Raw genomic sequence first — 26,708 nt, 5'->3', positions numbered from 1 at the left:
TTTATTCATCCTTTGGGGACATACTCTAGGATTCTTGGTTGACATACAGGATCAACTGAGCCCATACATGACTTCAGGGTGGGAATATGACCCAAGGGTGGCTATCTGGAATGTAGCAAAGGCTGCGGGGAGAGGCCTAGGCCCAAGATAGAGCGATGAGCTCGAGCAAGGGAATATACTTAATTTTTTTTTTTCCTTTTTTTAGATATAAGAGAACTTCTAGTAATTAACTGGGGTCACACAGAGTCAAACAATATGCAACAAACTTAAAAATCAAAATAAATACCTTAGTTCTGCAAACCATCCTTCACTACAGAAACTTCACTGTTTGAGAGAGTTCATGTAATAAATTGGTCACTCACCATCCAAATATTTTCAAACTTTTAAAAAATGTTCCCAATTTCTCTTCTCCTCTTTCTGCTTGCAAATCATATACATTTTCTTTTTAAAATGTACAAACTCTTCCCCACTGTGGTATGCTAATTATAGTATACAACACACACATATAATATGTAAGATGTAGAATTTTAGCCACATTGGTGTGATATTCTATTCAATATGTAATCTATAAATAGGGGTCAGTTGTTTAAAAATTCCTCCAAAGATTAGCACAATTTGTTTTGAAATTTTTGTTTGGTACTGTTCAAATCACTTACATTAACCTTACATGATTTTAGCACAGGTAGGATGATAGTTTTCTTACTTCATAGATGAAAAAACTAAAGGGTTAGAAGACAGCTGGCTTGTCTAAGCTTCAACATCTTATATGTGATAAAATCAAAAATGCCAATGGATTTTTAATTCTAGAGGTCCCTTCATATGATGAACAACACCCAAAGCAAGCTAGTAACTCTGAGATCCTCCACCTGCCAACACTAAACTTTCAACATTTGGTAAACTGACATTAATAGACCATGTGAGTTTGGGCCATTAGAAACTTCACTGAAGATCTAAAAATTAAGTTGCTAGTAAAGTTACTGGTTTTCCCCATAAGAATAGATGCTTAATGCACTAAAGCACCAGTTTCTACAGAACTGCCTGTTTCTCCTGACCATCCTGAAAGATGCCTGCCAAACTCTGTCCACTTCTTACACCTCATCTTGTGTAGGACATTCCTTAGCTCCTTACATAAATTCTCAATTACCTCTTGCTATTATAACTCAGCAGTAGAGGATTACTGGCACAAATATGCCATCCACATAATCAGAAACTTGCTTTGGTATCCAGCCCAAGTTGATTCAGTCTCTGCTCTTCTATTGGCCTCAGCCTGTACCTTTATCTTACAACTCTTTTACAAATGTGGGGCTACTTATCATAAACTATGACATCAAGTGATTTTAAACGTAATTTGAATAAAAGTCTACCATATTCCAATGATAATTCAAAAACAAACACTTATTAAAAAGTTGCAAAATTAGCACAAAAACTTACCATAGAACTTCACCAAATTTTAGCGATGGTAAATACATTCTTTTTTTTTTTTTTTTTAATTACTAAACTAGAGAGGATGACTCTTGCAATATAATGGCTTATCTTGCTATCACTTGGGGACAGCTCGCCTGAGAAACAACCCATGTAGACAAAAGCTTCATTGAGAGGGAAAGAAAAATCCTGATAACATTTATGAGAAAGGAGATAAAGTCAGACCTTCAGTTATCTGCACCTTTAGACTTTTTAGTTACATGATTTATATGATTTAATAACTATACCCCTCCTGGGTAGATGGGCTGTTAAATGAATTTGAGTTTCCGTCTCTACCCCAAAAAAAATTCCCATCCACTACAAGCAATGTATTTTCACATGACTTTTTTTTTTTTCTCCATGTGTTAGGTCAAAGTATGGTTTTCAAAAAAGATTAAAAAAATATGACTCTAAAGCAAATAAATAATGAGCAGGTGTGAAACATGTAATTTCTTCATGAGGGAACAAATGAAACAATAAAGCTGCTTAAGAAATAAATACCAAAGATTTTCATAACAGTCTGTGAAAAAAGAAACATTGAAATATTATTCTAATGTTAGATTATATATCATTACTATTTTTCAGGTACGTTAAACAATACATTTTGGTTTTTTTCCTCAATCAGACAAAAATCTCTCTTATGTGTAGACTCTAAAAAGGTGAAACCATAGAAACAGAGAACAGAACAGTGTTTCTAGGAATGGGTTGTAGGGAAGGGAATGAGAAAATATTGTTCAAAGCATACATTTAAACGGGAATAATAAGCTCTGGAGTTCTATTACATAGCATTGTGACCATGTTAATAATAATACTCAAAAACTGATAAGAGAATAGACTGTAAAGGTTCTCATTACCAAATATATAATATAATTGAGGTGATGGAAAACTTAGTTTGATAAAACCACTTCACATAAGCATAAAAATAAATAATTTCATCAATTAAAAATAAGAAAATTTAAATGTCAAATTAAACTATAAAAAACACATCAAGTTTCATGCCATGTCCTATTTAAAGAGAATTTACCCACAAAGTAGCAGACAAAAAACTTATACTATTGGAATAAGAAGAGCTCTGTCAGTTCATAAGAACTTTATTAACTTAACAAAAATAAATGCATACTTGACACAAAATTTGATAGAGAAAGATTCTAAGTGGTTATTTTACCTTTATCACTTTTAGAATGAAATGGGAATGCAAAGCCAGGAAAGAAGATGTCAGGGAAAGAGAAAAATAATAGGCTTCAAATACTTAAAACTTGGATGGCCAAGATTTAGCCCCTCCCTTTAACACATTGCCTGCTCCTATACTACAGGTGGCAGTTTAGAGTATTTCAACAACTGGCGTTGTCTACAAACATAGTGGATCATTGTTCTGAGAGAACTTCATCTGGATTCTTCTGTATATACCTGTAGCCATTTACAAGACAATTAGTAATTCTTCTCTTAGGAAATTAGTTAGCTATAAAGAGTTATTAATGATTTTCAATATTGATCCTTAGATAATTCATGCCACAATCTTTTTCAGAAAGATGAAATTCCAATTTAATCTTACAACATTTTCAAAGTTCTATAGTGTATTTATCCAAAAATTATTCAAGCCTGCTTTGTTATGTGTTCCTAAAGAATTTTAGACTAGCCTCATATGTGATATGTGGTTTTGACTGTTCTTCACCATTGTCAATCACTGGGGGCAGCCATCCATTTTTAGCAGATTCAACTTGGCTGAGCCATGGGATACAGAGGTCTGACTCTCAGGAACTGGCAGTCATGGGAGACTGTTCCAGATAGCCCAGAAGTGACCCTGTGCAGAGTGGCTCACCCCTGAGGAGATGCTAATTCCCTAAGGAAATGGCTTCCCTAGCTCCACCCCATCCTGTTCCTCACAGAAGCTGCCCTGCCCTGGCAGCATGACCCCTTTATCTGTGAGACTACAAATAAAGGTGAAGGTGGGGCTTCTAGATCTTGTTGGAGGCTAGATCTGGTATGGCCCTATCTGTCACACCCCTTTCCATTTGAAAAGAGTATTGGCTCTTGTGTTTATTGATTAGATAAGTTTATTAGTAATTAATTGATCACCAGCACTGTCATCTTCTGACAGAAGCTCTTCCACCCATCCATGCAGGATGTGATAAACCCCCTACAAACCACCTCAACCTCGGAAGAGACTGGCAAAGGGCTAATTTGAGTTTACCCATTACCACCATCTTGTAAACCCATTGATTCGCATGTGCTAGGGACAAATCTTCAAAAAGTAAAGGATTCATGTCTAATCAGACATGGAATAAAAAAATAAACCACCAACAGAGGCTGAAAACATTATAGAATCACCTCCACATACTTAATGTTTTTTGAATAGAAAATCAATGGATGATAAAATTACTCTGACATATCTCTAATCAGAAAATCTTCATTCCATACAGGACAGAAATAAATTTGGTCTAGCATTGAAGAGAGAAACCACCAATTGTGGCCACATGCTTAAGATGGTCACTTATGGAGAACAAGTCCCTACGACTACTTAGTGGCCAGAACTTAGTGGAAGAAAACCCTGCAAGGTGATCTCTGGGTAGAATGGTGAATTGGAATTGATGACTTACCCATATTTGTTGGCTTATAGAGTTTTCTCTTTTTTGGTCACCCCAACTTAATTGGATTTGTTTTGATCTATCTTCCCCTAAAAGCTTATATCCCTCCCCTTGGATTGATACTAATTGAATTCTTATACCTTTCTCTTTTCTTTTGTCTAATTCCAGTCTTTTTTCTCAGAAAGACCAGCTCATCAGAGCACTTTAATAATTACAAATTCAAAATCAACCAACCACATACATTAAAAAAAAAGGTAAAGGTAAAAATTATCTTTAATATATTATGAAAATATTATCAATGGAGTTCTGCTCAAGCACTCATGAGCTTTTTCCATGAGGTAGCTGATGTGAAACCTTTGATCGCCATCTTCTACTTTGTGGAAGCTGTGTACAAATATCAAATATGTACATAAATGAGGGCTCCTAAAAATGTTGATTCATCAATAAGGACTTCTCAGCTTTTTTTTCTTTCTCTTTTTTTTTTTTTTTTTTCTGATGCTGGGGTCAGTTTTTTATTTATCATAGATCCTGGAGTACCCCAGAGATTCTACTTACTTTGTTCATTTTGATCTCCTACCTCTTTATGTATGTTTGTGTGTGTGTGTGTGTGTGTGTCCAATCTATGTCATGGCCAAAAGAACACACTACATACTACATATCCAATGTAAATTTCAAAATAATTGCAGCCATGCTTAAATTAAATGCTAGTCTAAAATGCAAGGAACTAACTCTAGTATTGACTTATTTCTCCCTAAGAATAAAGATGTCCTTTCTTCAGCCCAGGGGTCCTTGCACGTCTTCCTGTGGCCTCATAGTAGAAGCTGTAAAGTTCTTATAATTATATGTGATATTTTGCATATGTTTGTGTATAAGTGTGCATCATTTTACTAGGTAGAATGGATTTGTGATTGAGAAATGGGCTTTATGAGTGAGAAAATGTCATGGCCCACAAACACATGTATGCTCTGCCACCTCTTCATTACTTCAAAAGTCCCACACGGTACTATTTTGATTGTCTCTAAGGAAACTTAACTTTTGTTAAGTTCAAGTAGGATATTTATTATAGTATATTACATCTAAAATAATCAATTTAAACTACCTAAAACTGCAATGGCATTACATTTAATTGGGCTATTTTGGAAACTGAAATTTGACTATTTTTCCCCAACATTATTTGTTTCCTCAGCAAACTTTTTGAAAAATCCCCCACACAGAGATATTTTAGGAAAGTATATATACTACATTATAGAAAGTGGAAAAAAAATTATGCTTTGCTCTAATTAATCTAGAGTACATTTTATTTTTTTCCTTCCATTTTTATATAAAAACACAAAATATTTACTAGACTTTTTATAGATTTAGATAAATGTATACACAGGGGAAATGATGAGATATTCAAATTTTATCAGCTAATTAAAATCCATTAGTGGCACAATTCACCTTACACCCAAGTTTGATAAGATAGATGATTTTATATTTAATCATATACTGATTCTAAAGTAATCTGGATGCAACCAGTTGAATGTCTACTAATACTGCCTAGGTAAAAGAGGTGAAACATAAATTTTACAGAAATAAACAGAGCTAGATATTTCTTTTTGGAAATTATGCTTTATCCTACTGCAGACTTTCTGAACTTATACAGAATTAATATTCAGTAGAGCTTCCTCATAACAGCTGTTTCACTTAGAACATGTTGAAACACTGAAATTAATACCAATTCTGTGTTCCTTTGCCTTTGATAAGTAAATTTGCTAAATTATAATAAATACCATATTAAGCATAATTAATAACAAAATTTCAAAAATTTTTATTTATAAAATTATAAATGATTACCAAGAGGATGATCTGTGTGTAAAAGTTGTATATTTTTGAATACTCCAGTTTTTTCTCATTCAAGAAAAATATTTACAATTATTTGCTAATAATCACCTAATCATTAAAAAATATGAATATTTTTTAGCTCTATATCATTGATATTCCTTTCAAGCTCTGTACTACTAAAAAAAGGAATATTTGCTTTTAGAGCATTTAAATATCAAAAAAAATCAATAAAGCATTTAAAGAGAATAATATAATAATTATTAATATGATATAAATATCATTCATGAGACACTAATCTGAACATGAAAGCTCATTTTATTCTCACAAGAACTCTTTAATGTAAGTGTTCTTATTGCCATAGTTAACCAAAAGGGAAAGCAAAGAGATTAAATACTGAGATATCCAATCCAACAGCTAGTAAGTAGTACAGAGAGAAGTGAAATCCAGCCTGACACTATAACCTATTTTTTTTAAAAGTTATTTGTTCTAATTAGTTATACATGACAGCAGAATGCATTTCAATTCATTGTACACAAATGGAGCACAATTATTCACTTCTCTGGTTGTATATGATGTAGAGTCCATACCATTTGTGCAATCCTACAAGTACCTAGGTTAATGATGTCAATCTCATTCACCATCTTTCCCACTCCCCTGCCCCCTTACCTCCCCTCACTCCCCTGTACCCAATCCAAAGTTCCTCCATTCATTCCCCCCACCAATTATGGATCAGCATCCACATATCAGATAACACATTTGGCCTTTGGTTTTGGGGAATTGACTTATTTCACTTAGTATGATATCTTCCAACTCCATTCATTTTCCTGAAAGTGCCATAATTTTATTCTCCTTTAAGGCTGAGTAATATTCCATTGGGCATATATGCCACAGTTTATTGGTCCATGTGTACTGAAGGGCATCTAGGTTGGTTCCATAGCTTAGCTATTGTGAATTGATCTGCTCTAAACATGGATGTGTACAGCCTGTATTTTCTGTCCCTACTCTTATCTGACTTTGTTTTTGTTATGGTTCAAATACAAGGTGTCCCCCCAAAATTTTTGTGTTAAGGCAGGAATGTTTGGTGGCAAAAGACTGGATTATGAGAGCTGTAACTGATCATTGTATCCTTCTTTGAATGGACTGAGTGGAAGAGTAGGCAGGTGAGGCGTGGCTGGAGGATCTGGGTCACTGGTGGCCTGATCTGGAACAGTGCCTCTTCCCTGGGGCCCCTTCCTCTTTCTCTCTCCCACCCCCACCTCTTTCTCTCCCCCTCCCCCTCTTCTCTTCCTCTCTCTCTCTTTGCTTCCTGTTCACCAGGAGTGGAGCAGTACTCCTGTCCCATGCCCATTTACCATGATGTTCTGCCTCATCTTGGGCCCACAGCAATGGAGTTGGCCCACCATGATCTGAAACAATGAGCCAAAATACACTTTCCCACCTCTAAGCTTTTCTTGACAGGTACTTGGGGCACAAGAACACAAAGCTAGCACAGTTTCTGACTATAAAATTATAACTATAAAACTAACACACAGTGTCTCATAAATTGGCTTTTGTTTCTTAGATTTTTCCAAATATAAGATACTTATAACTTTCTCAAGAAACTGAGAACAGTTTCTTTCCAGTTGAAATTCATCCAACACACATATGATATATCAGGTTACCTCTATGGATTTCTTAAAGTGGAAATATGTATTTACCAAGAACTAGACTTGGAAGTACTTGATCTCACAGATTGCTTTGGGAATGTGAGAAAGTCATTATTTGCTGGCTCTCCAGTAATTTATTTTGAATTTGTTAGATTCATTGATGTGTGAACTGGTTATCAAAGCTTGATAAACAGCTTATAAATCACTTTGAAGTTGGCAGAAATAAATATTAATGAGTCAATTTTTAAGGAACTTAAAGTTAGTTTCTTCTTCTTTCCCCATAAGTAAAAAAGGAATCTGAGTTGTTTTACTTAGAAAAGAATCTACAATTTATTAGTAATGATTGATGTTTTTCAGGATAGTCATCAGACTATTCATTATATGAAATCAGACTATTTGCTTTTAAAAAGAATGCTTTTTGAAAAATCCACCAAAGTTTCATGTGATAAAAGTGTTGTGCAAAACTTATTCATAAAGCACAGACCTGATTCTAAAACTTTGAGATACTGAAGTGAACGGCTTCACCATGAACTGTGCAGAGCTGGTCCACTAGAACCACTCCTTCCTCCCTGCCTTTCACACAGTACAAAACAGGGCCCAACAGTTTTACTAGCCTGCCAGGATCACAAATAGAAGGCAAACAAAAGATGTGAAAACATGCCTATCTACTACAGTCCTTCGTGACTTTAGCCTCTGTAGTAGGAAAAACACATCATTTTCAATGCGACAGATTTTAAAGATACAGAAGGGCTTTCCAGATCAAAATAACATAGCAAAGAGGATTTATCTATTCACTTACATAAAACTCTGACACAAGTTTTTAAATGCCATGGCCCAAATTAATGATCCAAATCTGGACTTAGATTTCTTGCGCTTATTATCTCTTGTGAAGATACTAGATATCCTAATGCAGACATTTTATCTCCTGGATTTAAATGCTTATTTCCCCTAACTAGGAAATACTTCAAACCTCAGGAGACATTTGTACCTCCATTTTAAATTCCTTCTAGAGGTTCTGGCTCATGTCTGATTTTCATAAAGAGATGAGAGAGGACAAAATGATAGGACTATTACAAGAAGTTAGGAATCCAGCTCACTGGATAGGGTCACCCAGCTGCAAGGAGTAGGGAGCAGGCGAAAGCCAGCTCGCTCTACCACACCACCTACTGCACCCATCTAGATGGCGCCAGCTCTAACGTTCAGAAAGGCGTCACCTAGGCTCAGGCAGGCCCTGCAGACCTGAGAGTTAGATACACAAGGGAAGGAGGCAGTTAAACACAAAGATTTTCAAATCCAATTTCTATCAGAAATTAAAAGAACAGAGGCATAAAGCTCATGATGAGAATGTTTATTAACTCAGTAAATCAGTGCCAGGGTACTAGGGAGTATAATTTCATTTTAGGGGAAAAGATTTAAAAGAACCACCAGCAACACGTCCTCCTTCACTGTGTGGGACATGAGGCCCATTACTAAGGAAGCCTGTGAATATTTAAAAATATGGTACTATGGATGTGGGAGGGAAAAAAAACTCTTACATCCCTTGATCTGATGATTCTGTTTCAAAAGATTCTCAAGTCTACTAGAAATAAAACAGCATGACAGTGTATGTGCCACATTTAAAAAAATCATTGCACTATCACTTTGACAGATCCTGAAGAAGCTCTAAAGAAACACTTTTGAACAACAAGGTATCAAGTCTTACTTTCATGGATATACAACTGGTATTTTCTACAGTAAAGATGGAATATCTTTGAAATTCTAAAATAACTGCCCATCTTTTCAGTACCAGACACTATACCAGGAAAACACTTATCTCCCCAAAGAGGAATACTTCAGAAATTATGTGTTTCTGTTTCATATTTATCAATAAGGATTGAGGGTCAAAAAGCATGAGAGACTTGACTAATTTCGTGAAGGTAATTATTGCTGATTGCAGGTCAAATCTATGCTGTTCTTAATTTGGAACCTGAGCTTTTGTCACCTCAATGAATTCAACTTTTGATAAGGCTGTTAATGCATAGGGGGAAAAAAAAAAGTGGTACTTTTACTGATCAAAATTTTGAGATAAGATATATAAAATATAAGATATTGAATCAAATATGTCAACCTCATGCTTCCACCTATTTCCTTAAGTATAAACTTGTTAAGCTGCCATAATTTTAAAGTGCATAACAATATGCTAATAATCAACTAAATTTTTGTATTTTCTGGTTAATCTCTGAGTTCTAAGAAATAAGACAGGAAGCACGGCTTGACTGCTTACCTGTTCTGCTAGCTTTTGTCCATTGAGGTAAGCCTGTATCACAGCGTCATTAACAAGCAAATGGAAGTTCAGGAGCACGTGTTCAACATCGTAGGTTCCATGCATTGCATTTGAAAGCTCTTCCAAGGACTGGATATATGCATGCCAGTGTGGATTAAGCTCTGCCATGTGGGCCAGACAGCCCCTGGCAACATTGAGGCAGTACCCCATACACGGCTTACTGAGAGTCAGGCCCTGGCAATGAGGGCAGTACTGCATCCTCAGGAGGGCTCTGCTGCACTCTTTGGAGAAATGTAGATGGTCGGTGGTGTTGATGACTTCGATGCCCAGATTGAGGGCCTGCAGAAATGTGCGGCTGGGCAGCAGAGATCTTCCCATCTGCCCCATTACTCTTTTGGGAATATTACCAAATGGACTAACATCCCGACGGGCCATGCGGATGCATTCCGAGTATTCCAAGGAACTGTCAGTCACACTGGGATTAATGAGATGGTGGTAGACCAGAGGAAAAAGACTATCGAAAAACCTATTTACGAATTCTTCAGGATTAACATCCACACCAAATAAGTAGAGCCCTACATCGGTGAAGAACTCCTGAACTGCAGCAGCAGCTTCTAAGGCCATGTTCCTGTAGGTGTTGCAAAAAAGTATACTGGTGTAATTTTCTGCTTGTCTGATGAGAGTTTCAAGAGTTTCTGTAACACAGCAAAGGTAAAAGATGAAAAATGTAATATTCATTTTAAAACTGTTCATCTATTTGCTTCAGACAGTAAATGAGTTTAATGCACCATAACTAACTTAAGGAGCTAAACCATAATTCTCCATCTACTAAACCAAACTTAGTGTTTCAAGGATAATGGCTGGACAACCATGGCCGTTACACGCAACATGCAAGATTCATACTGAAGTGTGTCCTAGAATCAAAGTCTGCTAAAAAGTACAGAATTCAAAAATAAGTTACATGTATGGGGTGGTTTCTTACTATTTCCTCTAGTCATTCATAACCCATTAATAATAAGTGTATTTCATATCCTGAGTTCATTATTTATAAAAGATAATTATTAATAACATTAAATACTTGAACTCCCACCTACTATATTTCTGTACTTTCATCATCTTTTTTTTTCCAGAATGAAAGTAGTAGATTACACACTAGTTAGTACAAAGGGAGGCTGAACTCCAAAGGAAAACCTAACAATCCTCAGGCCTTTTAACATGTTCAGACTAAAAAGTAAAACCTTTCATTATTAGACTACCTGTAAAATTATCGCACCTCATTAAAGAGTGGAAGATCATGAGTGATATTATTTGATGATAGTAAATAAGTGTGACCCCCTTATTAATTATATTCTGTTGTTTTTATCATCTTATCTTCAAAGACTTTACTGTGGCATAATTTCTTTTTTTACTTAATTGATGCTCCCAAATCAATTTCTCTACTGGGGGAGGGGGGAACCCAGAATAATTTAGCCACAAATTAAAGGAAAAAATCTAAAAATGGGAGATTAGAACAATCAGCAAGTTAAAATGGCATTTCAAAATTACAGCATTAAGCAGTGGCAAACCACCTTGGATACACCAATAATTATATATTATAATTAGCCTAAGCAATGATACTAGACTCTATCAATTCATAATTAATTAAAAATATATTCAATAAAATTATTTCCCTTAGCCCCAACTGCATAGTTATTTTTAATGTGGCTGTAAAAGACCACAAAATATTTCAGTAAGCAAATCACTGTTTAAGTATATTATAAAAAGAAACGGAAGAACAGTAGAAAAAAATGAAATAATAAAAAGCAGAGGTGCAAGGAGAGCTGCTAATAAAGTAGCTGTATCATAAATATACCATATGATCCTCACCAAAACAAGACATGACGAAAAAATGTTTATGAAGAATACAAATGAATGACAAAACAATCTCATGTGTTCTGATTTTGCCTGGAGACAGATTCTTTTTGGGTCCCAGGCTTTAGTGTGATGTATCAACATACATAACCCTGCAATCAAAGGCAACGTCTCTTACAGGATACTGCAACAGTTTTAACAAAGAGCACTACAAACTAGATGGTTAGTGAGGTAGGATTTATGTGTTGCCTGGGTGTCTCTAGTGCCCAGTAAAGTATTGACTACATACTAGCAACTCAATAAAATCGTGAAAGAATGAAAACAAGATGATAACTGAACGTTTTAATTTTGACTGGGATCTCTGCCAAGTGAAACAGCATTACTACTAAGTTTGCCCAATTGGCCTGATCAGAGGCTGCATGAGGGAAAATACAGATTATTAGACTTCTGCATTGGAAATTCTACCTCAGTAGGTCTGTCTTGGTCCAGGAATCTATATTTAATGAGCAGCCCAGGTTATTCTTTCAATCCAGCTAGTGTTTGAAACATTCAATTACAAATGCAGCAAAATGTCTTCTGCTCTTGTAGTGTAGATAAGCAAGCTTTCCTCTGTCTGGCCTCTCAGCTGCAATCTCAGCCACTACACTGCATTTACAGATCCACAAGAGGAAACCAGATTGGCCTGTTGTGGTCTGAGCTAAAGTAAAATTGCTAAGCTTATAATTTTCTCCATAACATAGGCTAATTTTCCCTAATTGCTTGTCTGTGGCTGTAAATTGTGAGGTAGGTCACAAACGATTTTGTTCACCAATAACAGTTAAATAGCAATGTTTGCAAATTAATTAACTTCTCAGATAAAAAAGGACAGAATTAAAAACACCCCTGTATCATGCATCCTTCCATGATTTCCAGGAGGGATTCTAAGGTGCCTGCTATAGAGGTGCTCATGTAACAGATACCTGCCATTTATTCTCAGTGGAATAAAGTTTGAATGTTGCTTACTCTGGCAATGGAAAGGTTCTATCTGATTTCTGCTAATTCTAAATGATTCTCAGACATGAAATTTTTAAAAGGCAAAAGTAAAATGTTTCTCTATAAATTCTGACCCACTAAATGTATGGCACAGTGAGTTAGGAATAGATAGAACTTATCTTTCAGTAACCATGACTATAGGTTTTACAAAATAATTTTATTTTGTGAAAGCAACATTGAAGAGAATACATGTAATATTTAGAAGTATCTATTCAAAATAAAAATGAGTATAGTAATTCCAGATATCATTATTTCTTATCTACTTTGTACTACTGGCAACAAACTAATTTTGGTTAATGTTTGAGATTATACTTAAAAATAAATTTCTGAACAACGTCTGCAGTTCTGATTGCATTTTCTATCAGACTCATTTTCCTCTGATTTAGTCTTATTATTTCTCTAAAACAAAATAACAAAAAACTGATAAAGATTTTAAGGATCATTATGTGAAATTTTTGAACTTTAATAATATCTCCATTAAACTTTTAGTTTTCATAACGATATACTGATATCGGTACCCTTTGTAGGAGGGATTATATATTGCCAATACCAACTTTCTGATTATTTTTGAATGCCTAAACAAATAATTGATTTTTAAAATTGACTTATGTTAGTTTTTCATTTTGTTATTCACTCACTAGACCATAAGGATTAGAATTTTTGCTTTCAAACTGTATTAAATCTGATACTGAAACATTTCATTAATTGAATTACCTACACTCGTTAGATGTGCATTTTTGTCCTAATCTCTTAAAAATTGAATATATAAATACCTATAAAAATAAATATTCTAGAAACCAGTCATTGGAGGATTTTGTTGATAATTGATTACAAAAAGTTGGTAAAATTAGGAGTTGAATTTATAAAAACAAATTGTTAGTATTAATTCCAAATCTAAAAAAAACTATCACTTTGTTCTCATAATCATATTTACCAAAAATTTGAGTGTTTCCACTTTATAAAATTACCATACAGTATTAGCAGGAACTTAAACTTTCATAATTGTCAAGTAACAAAATATTATTTGCTGTTGTGAAAAAGAATATTTCACATGTAAAATCAGCGTTTCTAAATCCAAGTTAGGTTAAGTGCTAAATAATATGTCTATTTGGTTATTAAAGAGAAATTATACCTTTCATTTCAAAGATTTAATACATATGAAATATCCCTCAGCCAAGATATATAACTAGTAGCTTTCTATGAAAGTGCTAAAATAGGTGACACATCTTGAAAATAAGCATTTACCAGGTTTGGTTAAGGAACTTAGAGAACAGACTACAAAAATTCATTAATTCTTTTTGTATTTGTCATTGACAATTTCTATAAGATCTTCCTTCCAGTGATGTCAAATGTAATCTATCAAGACAGAATAACTTCCAGCTTTCTTCTGAATGCTTGAGTGGTAGGCAGTATAAAAAGCTGCAGTCTAATTACTGTTTGAATAAAAAAATATAATTCTTTCCAGTTTTATGGGAAATTAATTTATCTATACATAAAGTCATTTATGTGTAATCCCACTAAAGAGTGAAGTTGAAATGCATGAATCTATTTTAATTTTCAACATTAACATTCTGTGATAATTTCATGACAAAATACTTAAAAATGGATATTTTATTTCTACTTTTCCAGACCATATTCCCTTTGATGATCTTTTATCATGCATACAAATGACACTTAAATCAAGAATTTAAGTTTAAATAAAACACTGTAGATAAAATTGGGTGATAATGATTTTAAATTAAATTTGACAAAACACAGAGTCAGTAAATATTCATAAGCAAGGGGTGTTTTGCAATGGAAGAAACTTAAATATTTGTAAGACACTTATTGGCTTAAGGTAAAATTGACTCCAAAAGGTAACAATCATGAAATTACTGTTACAATAACCTCTCCAGCATGACATGAATAACATTTTATGACTCTTCATACTTCCTAGTATTTTCGATATATGAACATTTTAAAATACAAAATGTGAAGTGTCAGTTACAATTTAAGGCCACTGATATCCTCAAATACAAAAATGAAATAGATGAAAAAGATTAAATCAATCATATTAACCATAGATAATCAGATGATTTTACAATGTATATCTAGGTTAAAGAAAAATTTTCAGAGTGAATCTACATTTTCTCAATTACAATTCTCAAGTCACACATTATGTTACTGTAACATATTTCATTATTACTCTGTTGCTTCAAAGCTGCTTTGTTCCTGACACTATGTATCCCTGTACATTAAATTATGGATAGATGAACAGATAGGTAGATCATTTTAAGAGTAATTTCTCAGTAAGTTTTTATTCTATATATATTAAAATGAATATTAATTCCATATACATTTTTTAAAAAGTAAAAAAAAAAAGCCTTCCAATGATTTTAAGAGTTTCACATTAATAATCACTTGAATCACTAAAGGTCATTACAGGCCCTCTGAAGACATGCATATTTAAATAAAAGAAACAATTACATACTTCTTCAGCCTAGAAGTGAAATTCATTCCTTATATTTGCATACTTTTTCGATTGTTTCAGAAAGCAAAATATGTAATAAAAGTTCTCTGGAATATTAATTTAATGACTTTTTTAATGTTATGCAGTATGATTTATAATTCTTCAGAAATTAGTCATCTATACAAATAAATAGTGGGATATTAATCTTTATCACCAAGAATTAGCATATTGGTAATTAATTTAGTCTTCTAAGGCAAGCATTGCATGGAAAAATGCTTTCTCAACTTTTCTTCTTCATTTCCCCCTTCGTTAATTCAGTCATCATAAGCATCACATTTATTTCTAATTTTATAATCATTTATATTCTGAAAACCAATATAGATTTTAGTATAAATTTAAACTCCATTAAACTCTTATGTAACAGATAAAGATTGGTGTCAAACAACTAACTATAGATTATTTCATAAGTTATTGTGGAATAAAGACTTTAAAATCAATTTTTCCAATAGTCTTTAAATTAAACTCAGAAACAATTTGGAAATGCAAATCAGTCATGCAGAGCTGTTTCTTACTAATTCATATAATTTTCTATTTTTATGCAGAACGAGGAAATCGATACCCTTTGTTGTTGGTTCCTCATTCTCTCTCTCTCTCTATTTTTTTTTCCATGTTTTAAGTTCTGTTCATGCTCTAGGATGTAGGTCTCCTTTACTTAAATAAACAAAATCTTTCATTTTTTTTTTCTTTCGACATCTCAAGAAAATGAAATGATCCATATTTTTGACTTCCATTGGCACTATGCTCATTTCCTCTTCAATGTATTCACAACTTATTCCTCCATTCATCCATTCAACCAAGATTTTCAAACACCTATTCTAGACCTTGATGCAGGAATTGAGGAAGCCATATAAGTTTCTGTCTCAAAAAGTTTGCTGTCTATGGAGTAGGAGAGAAAGTATAAAGGTAAGCAGATGAAAAACGATGATGCATTAAGTATCAGAGGGGTATGAAGACCAACTCCTAGTTGGGTTAGGACAAGTGACGGGATACTGTTTTACACAGCTCCAAGTCAATTTGACCATAATCTATTCATTAAAAGAAATTCAAAAATAAGTTCCCTGGCTAGGCACAGTGGTGTATGCATGTAATCTCAGCATCTTGGGAGGCTGAGGCAGGAGGATCACAAGTTCATAGTCAGCCTCAGCAACTTAGTGAGACCCTAAGAAACTTAGCAAGACCCTGTTTAAAAACAGAATAATTTAAAAATGGAATGGAACATGGCTCAGTGGCTAAGTGTCCCTGGCTTCAACCCCTGGCACACACACCCCTCCCAATATAAATAGTAAGTTTAGTAAGTTCTGTAGAACTTTTCCAGTAGAAAATTTTCTGAATTTACTAAATACACACACACACACACACACACACACACACACACACACACACACACACATATATGTATATATATACTCACACTTGTATATGTATATACACACACACATATAAATCTGGTCACGTGGCAGAAAAAATGTATTTAGGCAAATTTGTTTAAACAGAGTGACTTTCTAAGGTTCTAAAGATTGGCCATTTAGATAAGGTGAGCAGACAGCCCTCTCTCAAGAGGCAACTTTGAGCAGAGACTTCTTCAATAAAATGGAACCGGCTTTGAGAATGTAAATGGTTAGCTTATTCAGAGGAACTGGGATCCAAGGGTACCCAAGAATTTTAAACATGAGAGAAATATGACCTATTATATATTTTAATGGAAGGAATACAGTGGCTGCTATTGCGGCAGGGCCAAGTGAAAGCAGAGAGCCCAGGTAAAAGGCTTTGGTAACAGTATGGGGGACAGACCTTGGCAGATTGGGCTGTGATGGTGGAGGTGAAATTAGTGACAACAAGTGATCACAGTGGCCGTATGTATAAAATAATAGACAAAAGAACTTGCTATCGTTTGGAGGGTGTGTAGACAAAAGGGACAGATAAATAACGGATTCCTTGGCCTCAGTAGCTGGATGCACAGTAGTAGTATTAATAGAGAAGTAAGACTATGTAGAGGTACATGTTTATATGTGGTAGAGTTGGGAATTAAAAGTTCTATTTTGGGCATATCAAGATTGAAATGTCAATTACGATTTCAAGTAAAGTGTGTATCAGTATATGGTTAGGTAAAATGATTCAGGTCTCAAGGGAAGAGCTGAGGTTGGTGATACAAACCTGAGAGTGATTCAGGTAGAAGATAAAGTCATGGTACTGGATGAAATAACCTAAGGGCAGAAGACAGGTAAGAATAGAGATAATCAGAAAAATAAGAGTAACTAGCAAGAAGAGAATAAGAAGCCAGAGAGCTTTAAAAAAAAATAATCAGGAAAGTAGTACTCTAGAGATCAAGGGAAGGAAACCACTCAAGTGGAAGAAAGTAATCCATCATGTCAAATGTTATTAAGAGGTCAACTCAGATGAAGAGTAACAACTGGCCATTGGAACTGGCAGGAGAGGGGCTCTCAAGACCTTGACAGGAGCTGCTTCAGCAGAACATGAGCACTAAAGAAGAACAATTAAGGCAACGTGTAGACAACTTTCTGCAAATGCTGACTATAATAAAATCAGAGATCCAAGATAGACACTGCAGGAGAATATGAAGTCAAATGTGTTCATTTTGATGAGGAGGAAGAATTTACTGACCATTCAGAGAGCAATAAATTGATGACTGAGCAGGGGAATGGAAATTTTTGGAGGAATTCCTTGAATATGCAAAAGGATTTGATCTTGGGCACTCATAGAAATCAGAATATTGAAAAATTTAATGGATGCTAAAGTGCCAAGAATGTCTGCAAGAGAATGTGAAGAGAAAGAGAGTAACTCAGAAAAGCATAGGTTGACTTGCTAAAAGAACATGAACAGAAATATGGTGGAAGACAGCATTGAAGGCTGGCAAGTGGTCAGACTTCTGGTAGGCATGTTCAAAGGGATTTTTGAGAATGGTGAGATTTTTGTAGATCCATGAGTATACCTCCCAATCCACAGAGGACACTTGTGTTAGTTTCTTGATGCTGTAACAAAGTACTAGGAACTTGGTGGTTTCAACAAAAGGAATTAAAAATATTTCTCCCACTCTTCAGTTTATACCTAAAGGACTTAAAATTAGCAGCCTACAGTAACGCAGTAACATCAATGTATATAGCACCTCAATTCACAACAGCTAGATTGTGGAACCAACCTAGATGCCCTTCAACAGATTAATGGATAAAGAAACTGCAGTATATGCATACAATGGAATATTATTCAGCCATAAAGAAGAATAATATGATGACATTTGCAGATAAATGGGTGGAATTGGAGAATATCATGCCAAGTGAAATAAGCCAATCCCAAAAAACCAAAGACCAAATTTTTCCCTGATAAGTGGATGATGATAGATAATGGGGGGGGGGGGGGGCAGTGAGAGAAGAATGGAGGAAACTTAGATAACATTGAAGGAAATAGAGGAATGGGGGGGGGTATGAAAGATGGTGGAATGAGACAGACATCATTACCCTGTGTACATGTATGATTACACGAATGGTATGAATCTACATCATGCACAACCATAGAAATGAAATGATGTACCCCATTTGTGCACAATGAATTAAAATGCAGTCTGTAAAAAATAAATAAATAAGAAATAGTTCTGGATGCAGAAGTTCAAATTCACTAACTTCATAATGAAATCAAAGTGTGGGCTGGGCCCACACCTCCCTTTGGAGACTCTAGAGGAGAAATTTTTTCTTTGCTCTTCCAGCTTTGTGTGACCGCTGCATTCCCTGATCGCATCACAGGAACTGTAACTTCAGAAAGGGCCACATGACTGTGTCTTTCCTCTCATGCACCAAGTCTTTCAAGTACAGAGGCTGAAAAACAGTCTTCATCACTGGAGACTGTTAATTGGGATGCAATAAACGTGAGCAAACACTTGCCAGAGCAACCCTACGTGTAGCTTATACATTTCCTCCCACATGTCTCTCAATACTGTCCCCAGAGTTTACTACCCTAGTCCAGATACCCATTTTTCCTGTTCCTCCTTCACAAATGTATTATTCTTGGTCCAAAATTCATAAAAGCTTCATGTTTTCATCATTTTTCTCAGACTTCATTTTATGGTGAAGATCCCCATGCATTTGTAAAATTAATAACGTTTTCATGCTTTTTCCTTGTTAATCATCTCCTGTATTAATTGGAATCCCATATCAAACCAAAGAGCTCCCATAAAAACTAAGGCTGCAGTGTTGGGTATAGAAGGGATCTCTCTGCTACAAGAAAAAGTGCTGTATGTGCTGTGTTGGAGTGCACTCAGCTGAGCAATGTCTATTATTGTAATTACATACTGAAAACTGTAGTGCAATCTTTAGGAAACAAAGATACCATGTAAATTCTTTATCACCAAACACACTGTTGAGAAGTAAATAAATACTCTTACCCTTTGATCACTTTCTCCTACCCAAAAATGTCTGTGCCGAAGGGGACACAAGGGAAAATTGTACAAAATCTTAGTTAGAAATTCTTTTCAGAGAATAACTTGAGAATATTGGAATGTTGCTGGTGAAGTTGCATCAACTCCATTAGAGAACCGTGGAAGACAGGCAGGAAGAGAGAGCTGATAGGTTCAGATAAGAGGTTGTACCAAGCCCTTGACGTGGCTTAGAGGTTTCTGCCAACCTCTTCCTTAGCAAATGCAATGACTTCTCCAGGCACAGACTCTGCTAGTTACTCAAGCTTATAAATCTGGTGCCTCTGATTTTTCTACATCCTCTATTTACTGAATGTAGTATTTCTTTCATTCTACATTTTAGTCTAAACATTTTTAAAAGTCCTAGTCTTTTGTCCATGATTTTTTTCATTCGGAATACAACACCACTTTTACAATATTAAATGAAACTCCAAGCTGATGACTTCTACACTTACATTTGTAACTTAGTAATCCTCAAAGGTTTTAATTTTGGAATCCTTTACACTCTTAAAAATGTAACAATCTCAAAAACTCAATTGAAAAACTTGAGTTTTTGTTATCATGGGTTTCATTTGGACATAGATGTAATCCTTAAAAAAAAACTGATGCTATCTGTAAATATGCATTTATTCTATTAAGAAAATAAGAAACATAATTAGAATATTTATTTTGTGAATAAAATAATTATATTTCCAAAACAAAAAAAAAATAGTGTGAAGAGCACTGTTTTTTTACATCCCTGTAAATTTCAATAAAGTCTATCTTAATGGGAAAGGGCTAGATTCTCATATCTATATCTGGACACAATCTGTTAAAGTACATGTTTTGGTTGAGGAATATGAAAAAAACAGTTTCATCCATATGAGCAGTTGAGAAAGACAAAAATATTTAGTAGCCTTTCTACATCTTTGGTAACATTCTTCTTTGATTTTATACCAAGAAATGTCAAGGGATTGTTTCTTCAAGTTTAGTTGCAATGTGGAATATGAAAGCTTACCAATGAACTTCTCATACTGTTGATTAACATTCATTGGTCATTCTTCCACTATGACTGGTTCTGCTACCCAGGCAAGTCACTTTTTAAAGTATTAAGAACCTGTCAAACTCTTGGTGATAGATGGCCATTGGGGGTCGACACCTGACAAATATTCCAGAATTCCAGCCCGTTCCTCTCTCTCTTTTCTTCCTGTATGATGAGGTGAGTGGTTTTGCTCTCACCTGCCCCCACCACAGGACCAACAATGGGGCCAATTGACAAGGGATTGGAACCTGTAAAACTGAGAGCCAAAATAAACATTTCTTCTTTATAATATAATCATCTCAGGTATTTCATTACTGTGCTAGAAAACTAACATGGCTATCCTTGGAAAAAACAAATACAGTAAGCTGTTTTCCTTGAAGTTATAGAAACTTCAGGAAAATGTCTGCCAAACACTCAAATCTGAATCACCAAGGTTTGCCCATCAATTTGTTATTGTTGCTGTTATTGTCTGTTTATTTGTTTTAATGACATTTAAGGGAAATGTGGTTGGTTCGGCTTGTATCTCAGACAACTGCTAAAGTGCCTTTCGTTGAGAGAGCCATATTTTGATATGCAAAAGATATGCTTTGTGCATACTTCTTATTTCATAACACAGAATATGAAAAATATGTGCATGCATAATTCAGAGTTTAACAAAAGGAATAAAGTATAGTGTTCATCAGGACATTCCTAAATGAAACTGGCTTTTTAATAACATGTTCGTCGACATCAAACGTACAATGATTCCTGGTACAGCGTGGTGCCACTGATTTAACTTGTGTTAACATCCCTGTGGCTTCGCTCATCATTGCTTTTGCACTATCAAGGCAAATGTCAATGCAGAGAAAAAGGCAAATAATGTCTTAATTGTATTATTAGAATAGTTTCATCTTCCAGCACCCCAGAAAGATCTCCAGAACTCTGAGAACTACTGTTGAAGCAAACATCTTCACCTAAGATCTAGTTATTTTTCAAAGCATGAACATATCAAGTTGGATCTTTTTTTTGTTTGTTTTGACAATTATTCCTTTCTATCGTATCAGCACTTTTCTGGTTTCCTTTTTTCTATATAGAATCAATCTTCTAGGCATAAAGATGCAAGGTCTTAAACTTCCCAGTGTCTAGTCAGTCATCGATAACTGTACTTTCAATTTCCTTTTAATCTTTTCGTTGTTGGATTTTCCCCCTAAACTCTATCTCATCTAGCCTATAATACTAACAGAGCTCCCACTGAGTTCTAAGCCCAGTCTTCTTCATTCCTATATTGAGCAGTCTAAACATTTTCATACTTGTTATACATTTATTTAAATACAATGTGCACTCCAGGACCCAATCCAAACCTCAAGTGCTTGAATAAACCAACCTAATTTTAGTGCCATCATGGTGCCTCCAAAACATACCTAAAAACATATCCAGATGCTGGAAATGCCTTTTTCATTAAGTAGCAAATGGCATTCTAAATTGAAATAAATTAGTTGGACTTATCATTCCTCTGACTCTATGACAACTAACCTCAATCTTTTTTTAATGGTTATCTCTATACAATATAAAAAAAAATACAAAAGGAAATGGTCTCCAGCTAAATCTCTTAACATCCTTTAAATAGGTATACTAGTTTTTCTTTGTTATTATATTTAATTATATTTTTTTATTATACCAGTTCAGCAAAAGTTATTTATCACATTTATCATTCTGAAAGTTGTTATTAATTTTCACGCTTTTCTTAAGACGTAGAAAATTTTGGTGGGTTTTTGCCTCATGAGAAATATATTAATGTGCATCACAGTCTCATATCTTTTCCTTATCTCATGGCTGTTGGAATATTTTCCTACAGTATAGTGTTTAAAATATGTCTGATTCTGTTAGCTGTACAGAAATGGCTAAGAAATTTCATTTAAAAAACCAGGGGTATTTTCTAAGTCATTATACAAATGCACACTGAAGTTTAATATTGATGAGTTCTAACAACCATATGCTCTAACATAAGGGAAGTTAAAAACTGGTTTCAGTTTCACTCTGGAAGCTCCTGAATTTTGAACATCCTGATCCTAGTCCTACAGATCTGCCGGATCACATTGCCAAGTGTCATGTTTAAGTGCCTTCTTTCTTACAGACCAGCAAACAGAGAAAGAAATGAATTGAAAGTTTTCACTCCAAAGTTACAGACAGTTTAATAAATATACTGTTTCTATCCTGACAGAGAGAAACTCCTTTAGAAGGTAGGCAATCTTTTAGACCATTACATTCTTTCCAAATAGCAGGCGGAAAAATTGCAATACTTTCTGATAACTGAAATGGGTTATAAAGCACAAAATCAATCAGACCAAGAAGAGTTCGTTTTACTACAACATCCATTCCTGCTTTCATAACTGTTATCAGAAAATACTCCAACAGTAACACAGTCAAAAGTAGAAAGAATGGGGTGTAACAATTATGTGATTGAGGTATAAGATGCTAACAGTCCTTTCGCTAGAAATATAAACTTTAAAATAAAAGTGCTCCAAAGGAAAGTCTTGTAGGAATCCAAATTTCAAATAATTATGATTTCAAAGGCATGAAATAATATAGAATTTTTATTAACATCTACTAATGCAAAAGAAATTGCTTTCCTTATTTATGAATTTTTAAAATAAGAGTTTAAAAACCATATTGCCACAATTTTTCAGAGCAAGGGCAAAGTGTTTAGAATATTAATGTATTAAAAATGAAAAACAACTTGACAGATAAACTAATGTATCTCCCAAAAGCCCCCATCAGCAGCTCAGGGACTTGAAGTTTTCTTCTATTAAAAATGAACAAATACAATCAAAACTTCCAAATTAAAAACCTCTCTCAGTGCCCACTGCCATGATAATACAGTCAAAACACAGTGGCTTTGCAGCTAATGCACCAAATTACATAAAACTAGAGTTAACATCCATTTTGTTTTTTAAATTTGTTTTCTTGGAAATTGCTATTAGCTCACATTTGAAAATCATTAAAAAGTAGAAAGCATCATTTAGAAAGGACTAATCGATGTTGAGCATTAATGGAATCACTCCATCATAATTCCTATGCATTGCACTTCCACTTTTGATTCCCATTTTCCTTCATTTTGAAAGAATTATCCATGATGCTTCTTCACAATGGATTCTTTCACAATGGATTCCAAAAAACAATCATCAACATTATTTATTTCAAGAGTTTTTCCACTTTGTTCCTGATGTAGACCATACTTGCTTTTACTCCACTTCATTTTATTTTCTATTTTCAATTTTCATTCAGATTTCACTTTCACACAACGTGACATGCAAGCTGTTCCCTGCCCATATATAGGGCAAACATTCAGACTGTGCTCTGGAATCCATCAACGGTCTCACACAGTACGGCCCTGTGCCTACCCCACCTGAACCTCATGAGGTTAAGTACCAGCCCACTTACCACTCTAGCTATGTTCAACAGCAGCTTCTTTTCAAAACTATTCTCTGGATGAAGCTTACAGCAAGCTTGGTAGTCTAAATAAAGTCACAGATTCCTCCACATGTAATTTGTGGAGTGCTTTGGAAAGTCTCACAGTGAAGAAAATCTCTAGTTATTCTCAAAGCATGTTTTAATGTTTAGGATGATTAAGTTATTTAGCCAGCTTTATAATTCTTGAGGGAGGGTATAAAAGAAAAAAATACTCGGTAAACTTTCATCAATGACATTTTAGTAGAATTTTATATGATTTCATACAGTTAAACTCCTCAAAGTTACTGTCCAGAGTGGCTGTCATATAGATTTCAGGCTATATTAAAAACTACCATTTTCACTCATGTGTCTAAATACATTCACAATATACGTTATGATATACGGATCTGCAGTGACAGATAGGACCCCAAATGAGCCAACATTAACAAAGCCAAATGTTCCCACTGCCTGTAGAAGTCTCTTAAACCCTACCATCCATGAGGTTTCTGAGTCACATCAGGACATTTCAATTTAGTCTGGGGTAAGGTCCATTCATCTGCCTTTTTATCAAGCATGGGAAATCCATTTTTAAAAGTCTAAACACCTAGAGACAGATACACTGTGCCATTCCTAAGGAGAGACCCAGCCTGTTCTTCTGCAGTCTTTTCTTTCTCCCTCTAACTCTCTCTTCAAATACTCTTTCACCATCGACCACGCAAGAAGTTGACATTCCCAACACAGACACGCCATACTTCTGGCTTTCTCAAGCCTTCACATGCTCCCTTCCTCCTTCTACCTTTTCTACCTGGAACTTTCATCCTCATCCTTAACAGCAAATGCCTTCTTATGCCTGAAGTTCCCCTGATCAGTCAGACTGTTAATTGTTCAACTGGTCCTTCCTATCCATGGGTTCCATGTTCATGGGTTCAGTCAACTGTGGATGAAAGTATTTGGAAAAAAAAGTTGTGTCTGAACTAAACATGTACAGACTCATCTTCTTGTCATTGCCCCCTGAACAATCCAGTATGACAAGTATTTACATAGCATTTACATTGTATTGGGTATAACAAGTAATCTAGGAATGAATTAAAATACATGGGGCATGTTCCTGGGTATGTGCAAATACTATGCCGTTTTATATAAAGCAATGAAGGACTTTATATAAAAGAACTTTCTGGAAGAAAAAATAGTGTGAGCCCAGAAGACTGAAGCACTGATAATACCAAACTGACACAGGTGACAGTATGCTCCACAGACCCTGCCTTATTTCCAGTGGCTTCACCACCTACTGCCTGGACTTTGGGCAAATTATTTAACGTTTCCATGTTCCTCTTCCTTCTTTATAATAACAATAATAATAGTTTCTATTTCATAAACTTAATATTAGGATTAAATCAGTTAATCTTTTTAAGGGACCTTGATTAGTACCATAAGAGAGCATACTACTTTTTCTTGATAATTAAAATAAGAATAAAAAGTCTTCAATGAAACCCTTCATCTGCAATTTTCTTCCCTATATTATGTACATAAATCACATGTACACTTGTATAATCATAGGTTTACATGGCTAATGAAGTATTTCTTAGAGATTGACATACTCTGTGGAATTAAATGTTATGATGGTATCACTTAATATGAAGTGCTTTTATTTTTTAGAAAGTAGTCTTCATACTTGGTTGGAAGAAATAAAAATGAAAAAATCTGATTGTAAACTCTAAGACAGGAAAAAAGCTAAACTTGTTTCTTTGGGATTCCCCAGGGGAGATGCAGAAGGACTTGTCACTAAGCACTCACTTCCCTGTTCGGAACTGTCCACCCAGGGGGGAGTGCTCCCAGAGGGGGCACTCTGTAAATTGCATCATTACCTTTTGTTCACTTTGCAACCTTCCCAGGAACAGGAATAATGGTATCCCAGCAGGCACTTTGCACAAGTTTAGCTAACATGCTCTGCCCTTGCATCTCTGTTCCCATTACTGCCAGTGCTGATACCCAATGGGACATGGAAGCACAGACTTGCTATAACCCATCAGAGAAGAGGACCTGAGGAGAAGGAAGGTTTTGTGGAAAATTTTTAGTATTTTATTTTTTTCCTCCATAAAAAGATTAGTAAAATGATAAAGGAAAAACTAAAATTATCTAACTCCTTTTATTTATGTACTTGTTTTATTTCATAGCACATATGAAACTGTTATCAAATTATAATACCAACAACAATAATAAAACTACACATTAAAGTATAAAATTTTTGTGCCATTCTTTTGGTCTTTTTAACCACTAAAAAAGGTACAGCCAGAGAACTATGTTTAAAAGTCCTGAAAATAAATGTTTTCTCTGTGTGGTCATGTTGCTGAAATCTTTACACCAATTTTAGCTTCTTCGTTTGTTTCAGTATTTTTTTTTTTAATTATCAAATATCAGCAAGTTTATTATTTTTTATAGTTACATTTTTTGACAAAGTTTAACACAGCATTGCCTTTTTAAAATTTATTTTTATTGTAAACAAATGGGATACATCTTGTTTCTCTGTACATGAAGTAGAGGCATACCATTTGTGTAATCATACATTTACCTAGGGTAATAGTTTTTGATTCATTCTATTTTTTTTTCTCCCCCCCCCCCCCATGCAGCATTGCCTTTAATCATCTATGGGAAGGTACCATAATC

At 34.7% G+C, this 26,708-nt stretch overlaps 1 protein-coding gene across 3 annotated transcripts in view; it reads right to left on the bottom strand.

Annotated features, from left to right (window-relative positions):
* GPC5 (glypican 5) overlaps positions 1-26,708 on the bottom strand; it is a 1,401,099-nt gene that overhangs the window by 1,144,222 nt on the left and 230,169 nt on the right. For all 3 annotated transcript variants that reach the window (XM_079138993.1, XM_079138994.1, XM_079138995.1), the window contains exon 3: positions 9,780-10,474. In XM_079138993.1, coding sequence (XP_078995119.1) covers positions 9,780-10,474 — 695 coding nt within the window. The remainder of the gene's footprint in view (positions 1-9,779; positions 10,475-26,708) is intronic.

The sequence above is a fragment of the Sciurus vulgaris genome, assembly GCF_902686455.1.
Source record: "Sciurus vulgaris genome assembly, chromosome: 4".
NCBI lineage: Eukaryota > Metazoa > Chordata > Mammalia > Rodentia > Sciuridae > Sciurus > Sciurus vulgaris.
The sequence above is the reverse complement of the archived record's forward strand: the minus strand, read 5'-3'. Positions and strand labels throughout refer to the sequence as shown.